We start from the raw sequence: 13,908 nt of genomic DNA, 5'->3' as shown, positions 1-13,908 counted from the left end.
GAAGTTCAAATAGCGACACCCCTGGACTAACGAGGCCAGGTGGATACCAAGCAAGGGAAGGAATATCAAAGTGTCATATCACTAGTGACCACAAGAGGGAGCCAAAAGGTCAATTCACAACACAGCAAGGCTTAGCCCGAGCACAAATCCCACAGGACTGCACAAAAGATCGCACATCCCGCGACAGGGACGGCCACCAAAAGGACCTAGCCACCAAATCTCTGGTACCAAAAATCCCAGGATGCCCTGCCAACACTGAGGAATGAACCTCGGAAATAACTCTACTGGTCCATTTATCAGGAACAAACAGTCTGTCAGGTGGGCAAGAGTCAGGTCTACCAGCCTGAAATCTCTGCAACACACGTCGCAAATCAGGAGAAATGGCCGACAAGATCACTCCCTCTTTAAGAATACCCGCTGGCTCTGAGACTCCAGGAGAGTCAGGCACAAAACTCCTAGAAAGAGCATCAGCCTTCACATTCTTTGAACCAGGCAGGTACGAGACAACAAAGTCAAAACGGGAGAAAAACAACGACCAATGAGCCTGTCTAGGATTCAGGCGCTTAGCGGACTCGAGGTACATCAGATTTTTGTGATCAGTCAAGACCACCACACGATGCTTAGCTCCCTCGAGCCAATGACGCCACTCCTCAAATGCCCACTTCATAGCCAACAACTCCCGATTACCAACATCATAGTTCCGCTCAGCAGGCGAAAACTTCCTAGAAAAAAAAGCACATGGTCTCATTACTGAGCAACCAGAGCCTTTCTGCGACAAAACAGCCCCTGCACCGATCTCAGAAGCGTCTACTTCAACCTCAAAGGGAAGTGAGACATCAGGCTGGCACAAAACAGGCGCCGAAGTAAACCGGCGCTTCAACTCCCGGAAGGCCTCCACGGCTGCAGGAGCCCAATTAGCAACATCAGAACCTTTCTTGGTCATATCCGTCAAAGGTTTTACAATGCTAGAAAAATTAGCAATAAAACGACGGTAGAAATTAGCAAAACCCAAGAACTTCTGAAGACTCTTAACGGACGTGGGTTGAGTCCAATCATGAATAGCTCGGACCTTGACTGGGTCCATCTCCACAGTAGAAGGTGCAAAAATAAAACCCAAAAAGGAAACCTTCTGCACTCCGAAGAGACACTTTGGGCCCTTCACAAACAAAGCATTATCACGCAAAACCTGAAACACCATCCTGACCTGCTTTACATGAGAGTCCCAATCATCAGAGAAAACCAGAATATCATCCAGATAAACAATCATAAATTTATCCAGATACTTCCGAAAAATGTCATGCATAAAGGACTGAAACACTGAGGGGGCATTAGAAAGCCCAAAAGGCATCACCAAGTACTCAAAATGACCTTCGGGCGTATTGAACGCAGTTTTCCATTCATCTCCCTGCTTAATGCGCACAAGGTTGTACGCACCGCGAAGATCTATCTTGGTGAACCACTTGGCACCCTTAATTCGGGCAAACAAGTCCGACAATAGTGGCAAAGGATACTGAAATTTGACAGTGATTTTATTCAAAAGCCGATAGTCTATACACGGTCTCAAAGACCCGTCTTTCTTGGCCACAAAAAAGAATCCCGCACCAAGAGGGGAAGAGGAGGGACGAATATGTCCCTTCTCCAAAGACTCCTTAATATAAGCACACATCGCGGCATGCTCAGGTACAGACAGATTAAACAGTCGTCCCTTAGGAAATTTACTACCAGGAATCAAATCTATAGCGCAGTCACAGTCCCTATGAGGAGGAAGGGCACTGGACCTGGACTCACTGAATACATCCTGATAGTCCAACAAATACTCAGGGATTTCAGAAGGAGTAGAAGAAGCAATAGACACCGACGAGGAATCGCAATGAATTCCCTGACAACCCCAACTTGACACGGACATTGCCTTCCAATCCAAAACTGGATTATGGGTCTGTAACCATGGCAGACCCAAAACGACCAAATCCTGCATTTTATGCAAAACAAGAAAACGAATCACCTCCCGATGTTCAGGAGTCATGCACATGGTCACTTGTGTCCAATACTGCGGTTTATTCTCCGCCAATGGCGTAGCATCAATTCCTCTAAGAGGAATAGGATTTTCTAAAGCCTCTAGGACAAAACCACAGCGCTTGGCAAACGATAAATCCATAAGACTCAGGGCAGCACCTGAATCCACAAATGCCATAACAGGGTAGGAAGATAGTGAGCAAATCAAAGTCACAGACAAAATGAACTTAGGCTGCAAATTACCAATGGTGACAGGACTAACAGCCTTTGATGGCCGTTTAGAGCATGCCGAGATAACATGTGTAGAATCACCACAGTAAAAACACAACCCATTCTGACGCCTATGATTTTGCCGTTCGGTTCTTGTCAGGATTCTATCACATTGCATTGAGTCAGGTGTCCGTTCAGACAACACTGCCAGAGGATTAGCAGTTTTGCGCTCCCGCAAACGCCGATCAACCTGGATGGCCAGAGCCATAGAATCATTCAGACTTGTAGGAATGGAGAAACCCACCATCACATTCTTAATGGCTTCAGAAAGGCCATTTCTGAAATTTGCGGCCAGAGCACACTCATTCCATTGAGTAAGCACGGACCATTTCAGAAATTTTTGGCAGTACACCTCAGCTTCATCCTGGCCCTGAGAGATAGCCAGCAATGCTTTTTCTGCCTGTATTTCAAGATTGGGCTCCTCATAAAGCAATCCGAGCGCCAGAAAAAACGCATCAATATTTGCCAATGCCGGATCTCCTGGCGCCAATGAGAAAACCCAATCCTGAGGGTCGCCACGCAAGAAGGAGATAACAATTTTAACTTGTTGAGCTGAGTCTCCAGATGAACGAGGTCTCAAAGATAGAAACAATTTACAATTATTCCTAAAATTCCCAAATTTAAATCGATCTCCAGAGAACAGCTCAGGAATAGGTATCTTAGGTTCTGACATAGGACTGCTAATAACAAAATCCTGAATGCCCTGCACACGTGCAGCAAGCTGATCCACACTAGTAATCAGAGTCTGAACATTCATGTCTGCAGCAGAGCTTAAAGCCACTCAGAGATAAAGGGGAGGAAGAAAAAAAAACAAAACAAAAAACTCAGAACTTCTTTTCTTATAATCCCGCTTCAGCAATGCACTCTTTGGCCTGGATTACTGTTATGATCCTAATGGCAGAGGATCTCAGGAGTACCAGCTAAGTATGCAAACACAAAAAACCAGCTCATAGGGAAGTGGTAACTTGACTGACCGTATACCTGATCCTAGCACAACAACTAGCAGCAGCCGGGGAACGTACCTACGTTGGTTCTAGACGTCTCGCGCCAGCCGGAGAACTAACTAACTAACCCTTTCAGAGAAAATAAGACCTCTCTTGCCTCAAGAGAAAAGACCCCAAAGTATAATACAAGCCCCCAACAAATAATAACGGTGAGGTAAGAAGAAATGACAGATGTAAGAATGAACTAGATTTAGCAAAGAGAGGCCCACTGACTAATAGCAGAAAATAGGAAGATGACTTATACGGTCAGCAAAAAACCCTACAAAATATCCACGCTGAATATCCAAGAACCCTCGCACCGACTAACGGTGTGGGGGGAGAATAACAGCCCCCCTAGAGCTTCCAGCAAAATCAGGAATCACATTTTAAACAAAGCTGGAACAAAATAAGGGAAATTCAAATGCACAAAAATAAGAAAGCAGGACTTAGCTTATCTTGCAAAATCAGGAGACCAGGAGACAGGAGAAAACAGACATGGTCTGATAACAACGAATCCAGGCACAATACAGAGTATCCAGGAAGTTTATATAGGCACACCCAGGCCAAACGAACCAGGTGAGTGCCAACCTGGGGAATGACACTCCAGGTGCCATACCGCTAATGACCACAAGAGGGAACCAAGAACTATAGTTCACAACAGCAAGGGCCCTATGAGGTGGTGGAAAAAGTGGGAGAGGTCAACTATTAGAAACACTGACCAGGGAAAAGAAAGCCCTTCCCGATATATTATGGCAACTTACTAAAACCCTGGAAAAAGACAGACTCGCTAGATACTGCATGCTGGTTAGTCCAATCAGGAGCCAATATTACGGGTATCAAAGTGGCAGGAAATTTGTTACCTTGCCAAAAAAAGCACTGCCAGAAATTGGTACCCAAAAATAGGGGCCAGTTTGTGAAGTTCCCAGATCAGAGCATTAATGAGAGAGCATTTCAGGAGCTTAAACTAGCTCCCTGTAGGCAATATGGGTCGGTAGGCAGTGCCCAGCTTTGGATAGAGGGGGAGGGTATGTAGGAAAGCCAGGTAGGACAACGTTAAAACCTAGCACTGGAAGTTCTGATTACATGCACATGGCTAGCTATGACTTGGGCCAGGCTCTGTGTTCATTTCAGGTTTGGCCAGATATGAAAGCTGAGCTGTCTGTGTAGTGTTGCTGGTGAGTGACCTGTCTGGGAGGTGGACCTGAAGAGAAGCCAGTGTTGGTTACAGTCTGTGCCTGTGATAACTAATGCCCATACTGTGGTGTGAGTGCAACTGTGTTAATGCACTGTGCATACTTTACTCTCAAAAGGACTGTTCATTTTACTAATTATCATACATTTTGGGCTGTAGAAAAGTTGTTATGTTTTATTTTCTTATGCTTGAGAAAGCCTTTTCATTTGGATTTCAGAGAAATTCAATAAAGCTTACCTTGTTTTGCACCAGACCCTGTGCTAAGTGACTGCCTCCTGCTGAGCGTGAATCCCTACAATACATCCAAGAAAGGTAAACTAACGGTGACTGTGCGTTCTAAGCTGGAGCTAAGTGGATAGGTGGGAGTCCTGTACCTTGCATATATCTGACATTTATGCCATTAAATTGCAATATTAAAATAAACGTAGCAGATGATAATACAATGAATTTGTGTTCTAAGGTAGAGCTACGTATTAAGACCAGATGAATAAGCCTATCTTACCTTGAGAAAGTAAAGGCTTGGATGTACGTAACAGTTCCGAGACTTTATTTTGCAATAAATGCAGCAATTTGTCTCTCATTTTCGATATTAGTACCATCTTCTCATCTACAAATAGAGGAGAAGCCATTATAGTACATATCACAGCACAAAATGGTAGACAAGTGTGGAGATTAACTACAAGTAATTTCTGCATGTATGAGGTTGGAGGGAGCCGTTTTGTGACTGCTGCGCTGCATCGGGAGGGACATAATAAGGGACAAGTGGGGAAGATTCAGTGCCGCTGAGATCATGTGTACTGCCTTAGGGATGAGTAGCATGCCTGACCCCACAGCCATGAGATGTGCAGAGACCTATGTGTGGCACATGGAGAGATCCATTATAACCAAAGTGCCAGTGCACATGGCCGATTTTCCACGCGGAGCGATGGTTTGCATGGAAGAAAACTGCAGAGTGCACTGCTTTTACTGCAGGATAATGCAATTAATTAAAGGTAGATCAATGCGTCAAAAAAAAAAGGAGTCGGTGACACTTGCAATTTGCTGAGTCGGTGACACTTGCAATTTGCTGAGCCGGTGACACTTGTAATTTGCTGAACCAGTGACACTTGCAATTTGCTGAGCCGGTGACACTTGCAATTTGCTGAGCCGGTGACACTTGCAATTTGCTGAGCCAGTGACACTTGCAATTTGCTGAGCCAGTGACACTTACAATTTGCTGTCGAGAACTGGCCTGATATTCAATACCCAACCGGAAACCTGACGTAACCAGTGACAGCACTGCACAGCATTGTGTATACCTGCCCATATTCAGATAGTGAGTTGAAAAAAAAAAGTATTGTGCAACTTACACGCTTGCAGTCGAGGTTTGTCAGGATGCATAAAAAACAGTGGAATAGCAACCACAAGGAGCAATTCAACTAGTAAGTGACTGGTGTAAACCCACAAGCTACATATGAGCAGGGCAGACTGTGGCAGGCAGGCAGAACCCATAGCGGCAGAGTAGGAGGACTGTGAGCAAGGAATTACTTTTGTAGGTAATGTCTATACTTTCCTTTGTGTCTATTTTCCTTTTCTACACTGTGCTGTATGTCAGGATACTGCAGGTGTCGCTGCCAGAGGGCACAGTCAGCATCATTGGTTGCAGGCAACACAAATGTGAACAAACCCTTCGGTTAGGGAGGCTGAAAACAATCAATAGAAAACATGCAAACAAAGAAATACCATTCTCCTTGCAGCTGGGAAGCTCTCCGTAGGCTTTCTCATTATTCATGTGTAGTAACAGGTAAAAGATTGCAATTGCTTGCGAGCCTTTATCATCTATAGACTTTAGAAAAGCCGACTGCTTTCCTGGAGGGTCACTGAGTTGAACTATCTGCAATACAAACCAGTTTTTCTTAGGGCACGTAACCTCATTTTTTCTACACTCACCTATTAGGGAATAACTGCTTCAGGGTTCTCAAACCAAGAAGCAGTTAGGGTTAAGGTCACACGAGTGTATTCTCGCTCTTCCGAGAAAATCGGGCTGATTGTGCTAAACACACTGTGATTCGACTCTGATCAGAGCATGAGCATAGTGTGACCCGATTTTCTCGGATGAGAAGAGGATGGAAAAATTAAATTTCTCCATTTTCTCCATTCCATGGAATTTGGACTGCACTCAGATGCCATCCGAGTGCTGCCCTATAATTTCCACGGACTCATTGACTTGCATGGGAGAGTGCGATCCGATTTACGTCTGAAAATCGTGCATGCTGTGACCGACTCGGTCAAAGGAAAAAATTGGAAATGTGGAAGGCCCCATAGAATAACATTGGTGAGATCCAGTGCTTTGTAGGATCGCACCCGAACTGAAAATATGGTTGCCTGCACTTGTCCTTAAAAGAAGCAACAAGTCCATTCTTCGCTAGGAAGATGCTCGCTAGTTATAGTATAGATTATAGAAATAAGGCAAAAATTACATCAAAACTGCCAGTGAAGCCGCTTCAGGAAAAATATCGCAGGCTACGCCTAAGAAAACCTTAGCAAATATTAAGGAAGTGACAGGTCCCTTTTATTTTCAGGATTTAAAAAAAAAAATCCTCAAAAATAAACTGATATTTTTCCATTTAAATGAATAGGAAGATATTTCGAAACTTATTTGAAACTGGTTTTTTTTACGTTAATTCTTTTCCTTTTCTATAAAATGTAAACAAAGGGAGAATATACAGACTCCTCGCAAAATATTAAAATATTCTCTAGCGAAATTTATCAACCAAGAAACCTTCCACCATTTTTTACAATAATGTAGCCACTAGGTGGCGATGATTTAATTATGATCAAGTAGTAAGTAAATATTTATACTGATGCTAGAGACCACAGATACTTTGTATGGACTCACGGTCTGAGCTTCCTTCTCAGTGTACAAGGATAATGCCGGCATCTTGCAGATGGATACAAAGAGATAACAGAACGATTGGCTAATGGCTGCATTTGTCTTTAAATTCTCAAAATCTTTGATGAACGCTTTCTGGAAAATATCTAAACCAAAGGAAATTACACTTGAAAACCATCTTTATTAATAGAGATTATTGCTACAATCTGACGTCATGGAATCCACTCTAGTAAATAAGCAAATTGGATGATGAAACTTGGTAGATCAGTGTAAAATTGAAGTTTTCAGTGGTACCACAAAACTTTTCTCATCGTTTTTTATTAGACTTTTTAGCAAGTGGAATGTGAAAATGAAACAGTAATTTTGGCTTTTTTTAAAAAAAAAAAAAAAAAACATTGTCCACTCACTAGTTGGCTTTATTTTGCAGGTCAATACAAATATTCTAAAACACCATTTATGTAGATTGTTGTGTTTTTTATAAAAAAAAAAACCAAACAAAAACATAATTTTGTGTTATGTTTGCTACAATTGCAGACCCATATTTTTCTTTTCTTCATTTTATTGTATGAGGACTTATTATTTTGCGAGACAAGTTGTATTTTTTTTTACTGGCACCATTTCTGGGTATATACAGTGGCTTGCAAATGTATTAACCCCCGTGGCTTTTTACCTATTTTGTTACATTACAACATGTGTTTAAATATTTTTGTAATCTGATTTGTGTGTGTGATGCATCAGCACTAAATAGTGTAAGTTGGTGAAGTGAAGTCAGAAAAGTATAGGCATAAATTCAATTTATGGGATCAAATAACTAAAAATGGCACGCGCATATGTATTCACCCCTTTTGCGATGAAGCCCCTAAAAATTTCTGGTGCAAGCAATTACCTTCATGAGTCACATGTTTAGTAACAGGACGTCCCTCTGTGTGCAATCTAAGGGTCATGTCTGTCAGTATATACACTTTACCTTTTCTGAAAGGCCACAGAGGCCGCAACACCATTAACAAGAGGCTCCACTAACCAAACACCATGAAGACCAAGGAGATCTCCAAACACCATGAAGACCAAGGAGATCTCCAAACACCATGAAGACCAAGGAGATCTCCAAACACCATGAAGACCAAGGAGCTCTCCAAACACCATGTAGACCAAAGAGATCTCCAAACACCATGAAGACCAAGGAGATCCCCAAACACCATGAAGACCAAGGAGATCCCCAAATAACACCACGTAGACCAAGGAGATCTCCAAACAACACCACGTAGACCAAGGAGATCTCCAAACAACACCACGTAGACCAAGGAGATCTCCAAACAACACCACGTAGACCAAGGAGATCTCCAAACACCACGTAGACCACGGAGATCTCCAAACACCATGAAGACCAAGGAGATCCCCAAACACCATGGGAAAGTTTTTTAAACACTTCATTTGTTTCCCTTTTTTTTTTTTAAATTAACTATTAATTTTTTCAAAACACTTCATTTTTCCCCATTTTCTAAAAATGAGCTATTCATTCCCTAGGATGACATGAACATATATCCTTATACTCACATAGCTAACACACTGCACTACTTATGCAGTACAGTCTATTACCTAACATTGTATTACCTAACTGATCGGCTACTGCTAGCTAACCTATCAGACCCCTCTCTTCTATTGGATTGTAGTGTATGACAGACCCAGAGTCTATTGTTAGGTGCCATAGGATCCCATTGGCACCCAGCGATCGTGCTGCACGGGTGCCGATGGTCTGACTGAGGGAGAGCTCTTCCTCTGTCAATCTCCTCAATTCCCACCATTCCCAGGAGTTACATCAGGAACCCGGCTATGTATAACAGTCAGGCTGTTGCAGCTGACCTCACCAATACAGAAGCACTACCAGGTTCCTAGCATGATGTCTATATCTGTCATGGTGCACAAAGTCACAAGAAATAGTTTGCATGCTCTACTAAGGTATGGATATGGCAACATCAGTATCAGGCATAAAATAATATTCAATAATGCATTGGTGGAGTGAAGAGGTAATACTTTGTAAAAATATGGTGAAATATTACATTAATGTTAAAGAATTATACTGTTATTCACATACAAAAATATAAAATTTGGATGAAATATCTCCATAGTATATGCCAGAACCCTGTACCTGCTGGCGGTAGTAAGGTTATACTGTATTAATCCTGTACAACAAATTAGTAAATAGGTAGATAGTCCCTGAAATGGGTAAAAATGTACTGTAGATACTATACTTCAGAGTTACACCCTTTATTGTTCTACCTTGCTCCTCCTGGGTGTGGACAGGAAGTGATAACTTCTCAGAGCTCATTGTGATTTCTGCAAAATATAGAAGACATAATCAATTAGGTAACTCTATGCAAAACTGTTGGAGAGATAAAAGGTTATAAGCTTCAGGTAAATGTCTTAATCCATGAGCTTTCCATTCTTGTTTGAAAAATATATCACCATATACCAATACAGGGTCATACAGGGTGCATCAATTTTTACAGCCGAAGGGGACTCCCGTGGTCTGATAGCTTAGCACACAATGGTGCTCTTCTCATCTCACACTATGGAAATCAGCCTCACATAACGCAACTATATCCGCAGTTTATTAATTGGAAAGTGTTAATTAGGATATTCTCTAGCATTATTATACATTTAATTGCAAAGGAGAAAAATGAGAAAGTCTTCAATGTGCAGGATCGAAGAAAACATGAGGACTTAAAGGGTTTTCCAGATGTTTGTAGCTCCCATGGAGGCCAAATGTATACAGTGTACAGTCAAAAGAGCACAGCATCATGCACCATGTAGTGGGGATTCTCGGGTTTGATAGTACTCCGTTGCACAGCTAAGTCAGTGTGATGCTAGTCACTACTCGCGACAAAACCGTGAGGCAGAGTGGTCAAGAGGTCCAAGGGCAAAAGCCAGGAAGGTACATCATAATCAAAAGGAAGAGACAAAGGCATAGTCAGGTCAGGTTCTGAGGTCAGAATACCAGGAGGAGAGCGGATTAGAGCAGAAGAGGTTAAACTGATGGATGGTCAGAACAAGGTTCAAGGTCAGGCAACGAAAGATCTACAAACAGAACACAAGGCACAGAGAGACAACACAGTAGCTGAATGTATGTCTGGCAGAGAGTGAAATCCACCATTGTTCTCTTGACCAAATTTAAAGCTAATGATGTTTTCAAGGCTAATGGGTCTTCCTCCACTAACTGTCCTTAACCCTAACTTTAGAATCAGTCCCGAATCAAGAAAGTTAGCAGGAATCACAGTCAATGAACATCAATGTTGATAACACCTGGTTCTTGAAGGATAACGTATTTATCAGTACTTTATCAGACAAAGAAAAAGTTGCCTGGGCATCAGGGTGACCTCCTCGGCTGTCACTCAGAACCAGACGTTCTCCCAACGGTTTGCTAGCCTGAGAACGAGTTGGGTAATTCTTGAGAAAATGTCCAGAGAGACCACAGTAGTGGACAGAGTCCAAGATCTTGACTACATCTTTTCTTCACAACACGAAGACTGGCAACTCTAACCTCCAATGGCTACACCTCCGGTAAATGGAACTGCTCTGGGGAACTATAATGGGCAGCTTGCTGTTCACTACGTCTCTCATGAATTCTGCGGTCCATTTGTATGACCTGGGTCATGGCCTCTGAAAGAGAACAAGGGACATCATGAAGGACCATAGCATCCTTAAGGGTTTCGGAAAGGCCTTTGTGGAACTGGCACCCGAGAGCTGCATTGTTCCACAGAACTCCAGTGGACCACTGCCAGAACTCAGTACAGTAGTCCTCAGCTGTGCCACCCTCCCCCATGCCAGGTTCATGATCTTAGCCTCAGCGACATGGCTCCTGTAGAGTTCGTCATATATCAGATCTAAACATCAAATAAGGTGTCAACAGAAAATCATTCTGGGGCTTGTGAGGACAAGGAAAATGTCCAGATCTGAGGACCCCCACACAGTAGGGACATGATTATTCCCACTCGCTGGAACTCCCCCCCCGACAACCAGGGGACAAGTGTAACACATGACCTACAGCTCTCCGTGTATACCCTAAACTGGTTTTTCTCTCCGGAAAATTTATAACCAAGGGCCAGTACAGGTTCGGAAGAGACCAACTATACATCAGAGAGTACTGATGTCACAGCCACTGCTGGAAGTAGAGGGCTATAGGACACAACAGTCAGCAACCACGTCCAGTCCAGCGTTCAGTTGTCCCTTGTCAGCATATATGTCTGTTCACAAATTGTTAGTTAGATAGGGCATATATATATTCGTTAGCACTTTACATTGTTCGGTGTTGGACAAAGACCATTGCTGGCTTTTAGAGGCTCCTAAAGGAGACTTGTGTCTCTTTATTAAACTGTCGCTTCTCTTAAATTTTCTAAATTTTTGGTAGAAAAAAATGGTGATGGGGTATTGGCCAGTTTCTGTACATTTTAAGCAGCTCTAAAAGTCTGGGTTATCCACTAGAGGGGGGCATTATAGCACACTGAGATTAGAGATAGGAACTCAGGAACAGTAACAGTTAACTTAGGAGGGGCCAACTGTGGGTAGAACAGGAGGATTTCCTGGTTTTGGGTCAGTCAGGCTAGGGAGCCCAGGCAGGTCAGCTGGGCCTGGGGGCCCCCAGCTTAGCAGTGGGCCACGTAATGTTAAGTGTGAATCCCAGTCGTCCAGGACAGCAGAAGTGAGAGTAGCAGGACAGCAGAAGTGAGAGCAGAGGTGATAGCAGAAGTGAGAGCAGGACAGCAGAAGTGAGAGCAGCAGGACAGCAGAAGTGAGAGCAGCAGAACAGCAGAAGTGAGAGCAGAGGTGATAGCAGAAGTGAGAGCAGGACAGCAGAAGTGAGAGCAGCAGGACAGCAGAAGTGAGAGCAGCAGGACAGCAGAAGTGAGAGCAGCAGGACAGCAGAAGTGAGAGCAGAGGTGATAGCAGAAGTGAGAGCAGGACAGCAGAAGTGAGAGCAGCAGGACAGCAGGCGTGAGAGCAGGACAGCAGAAGTGAGAGCAGAGGTGATAGCAGAAGTCACCGCAGAACAGAAACGCAGGTCGCTCCAAAATGTGGCAGCTTTCTACTTGGGCAGATGCCTTTATGTCTGGGACAAAACAGACAAGGGAACCCCTGAACATAGCAAAGCTGAACAGGGAGGACGCTGCAGTATTGGTCAAGATGGGACAAACCAGGTACAACCTAAAGGACATAGGGAAGAACACAGGGAAAGCAAAGGATGTGAACTGTGCAGAACTCTGTGTTGATGCTGTAACTGATGTGGACGTCTGCGATTGGAAATAAGCAAAGTTCTACGTTTCAAGATGGAATTGGACTCTGTCTCTTTATGTGAAGAAGTGTCCCTGCGTCTAAGGGAGGCCTCTGAGAACCAGGCAAGTGAGACAGTGGGACTGGATATATGTGATGCGGGTGGTCAGGGCACGCTAAAGCAGACACCTATGTGGGCCATGACTAAGGCCCTGGCTGCCGCTCACAATACAGCACTTATTCATATCTGTGGATTGTCAGTTACTGCAGGGTATAACAGCCGTCCAGAGGCAAGAGCAAGACATGTTCTCTGTAACCACACTGACCTCGAGGATCACGGACAAAGGACTCCCCTATATTCCTTAGTATGCTTCAAGATACCATATCAAAATGTTTTGTTTTGGGTTTTTTTGTGCACTTTTTTCTTAGCTGGACAATCTCATAATTTAGACCACAAATTCTCTCCCATTGGCAGCACACTTGTCTCTCATCTCCCGTCTCACAATCAGTGAAATTACCCTCTAAAGCTATGTTTCTGCGACGAGTATTTGGTGAGATTTTGACGTTGTAGATTTCCTGCAGAATTTCATTCTTCAACTTGCCAGATTAGGTTATTTGTGTTTCTTCGTTGCCTTTTGAGTGTTTTTTACATGTTTTTATTGCATTTTTTTCAGTTTCGCTCTTGCTTGTTTTTGAATATAATTTTTTAATTAAAATTACTTTGTTTTGTAAACTTCCTGTTTGCTGTGAGCTTTGATAATGCTTTATTGATAATGTTATGTGTGCGTGTGGATTACATCCATTTTTTTTGCTGCTGAAATGTAATAAAAACCAGTATGAATTTTTTATATGCGAATATTCGGCATCTCATTAAAGTGTATGGGGAAATCCCGCAAATAAAACACATATAATTCGCAAGATTTCAAAAATTCAACACACCTAAATTTTTGTAGTATCAAAAAAAGTCCAATAACGGTAAAGGATCCAGCTTCCAGAATATAATTTTTTAATTTACTCCATTAAAAAAGTGAAAAAAATATACAAACTTTGTAAAAGGTTGAAGTGAACACTTTCAATAAGAACCAACGCGTTTCAAACGTTACAACGTTCTTAGTCCTGGTTCGAAATGCGTCGTTTTTTTATGAAGGGTATTCAGAAAGTGAAATCTCTGTTCCCCTGTACTTTACACACTCTCCCCTGCTCCAGGGCTGAATCTCTCGTGCCACCCATGGTATCTGTTATTGTCTGCAGCGCTGACTTCACATCAACAGCGCTGCAGACAATTAATGAGCTCAGCAGCTTATGATGTCAAC

General features: G+C 42.9%; 1 protein-coding gene across 1 annotated transcript in view; it reads right to left on the bottom strand.

Annotated features, from left to right (window-relative positions):
• Window positions 1–13,908, bottom strand: part of TMEM40 (transmembrane protein 40) — a 70,461-nt gene that overhangs the window by 37,803 nt on the left and 18,750 nt on the right. Inside the window, exons 2-5 of the mRNA XM_077278235.1 lie at window positions 9,608–9,664; window positions 7,337–7,476; window positions 6,181–6,331; window positions 4,961–5,065 (exon numbers count right to left, since the gene is read on the bottom strand). Of these exons, the coding sequence (XP_077134350.1) occupies window positions 4,961–5,065; window positions 6,181–6,331; window positions 7,337–7,476; window positions 9,608–9,656 (445 nt within the window). The 5' untranslated portion in view covers window positions 9,657–9,664. The remainder of the gene's footprint in view (window positions 1–4,960; window positions 5,066–6,180; window positions 6,332–7,336; window positions 7,477–9,607; window positions 9,665–13,908) is intronic.

Source organism: Ranitomeya variabilis, chromosome 8, assembly GCF_051348905.1.
Source record: "Ranitomeya variabilis isolate aRanVar5 chromosome 8, aRanVar5.hap1, whole genome shotgun sequence".
Lineage (NCBI taxonomy): Eukaryota > Metazoa > Chordata > Amphibia > Anura > Dendrobatidae > Ranitomeya > Ranitomeya variabilis.
This window is presented reverse-complemented; position numbering and strand designations above follow the sequence as displayed.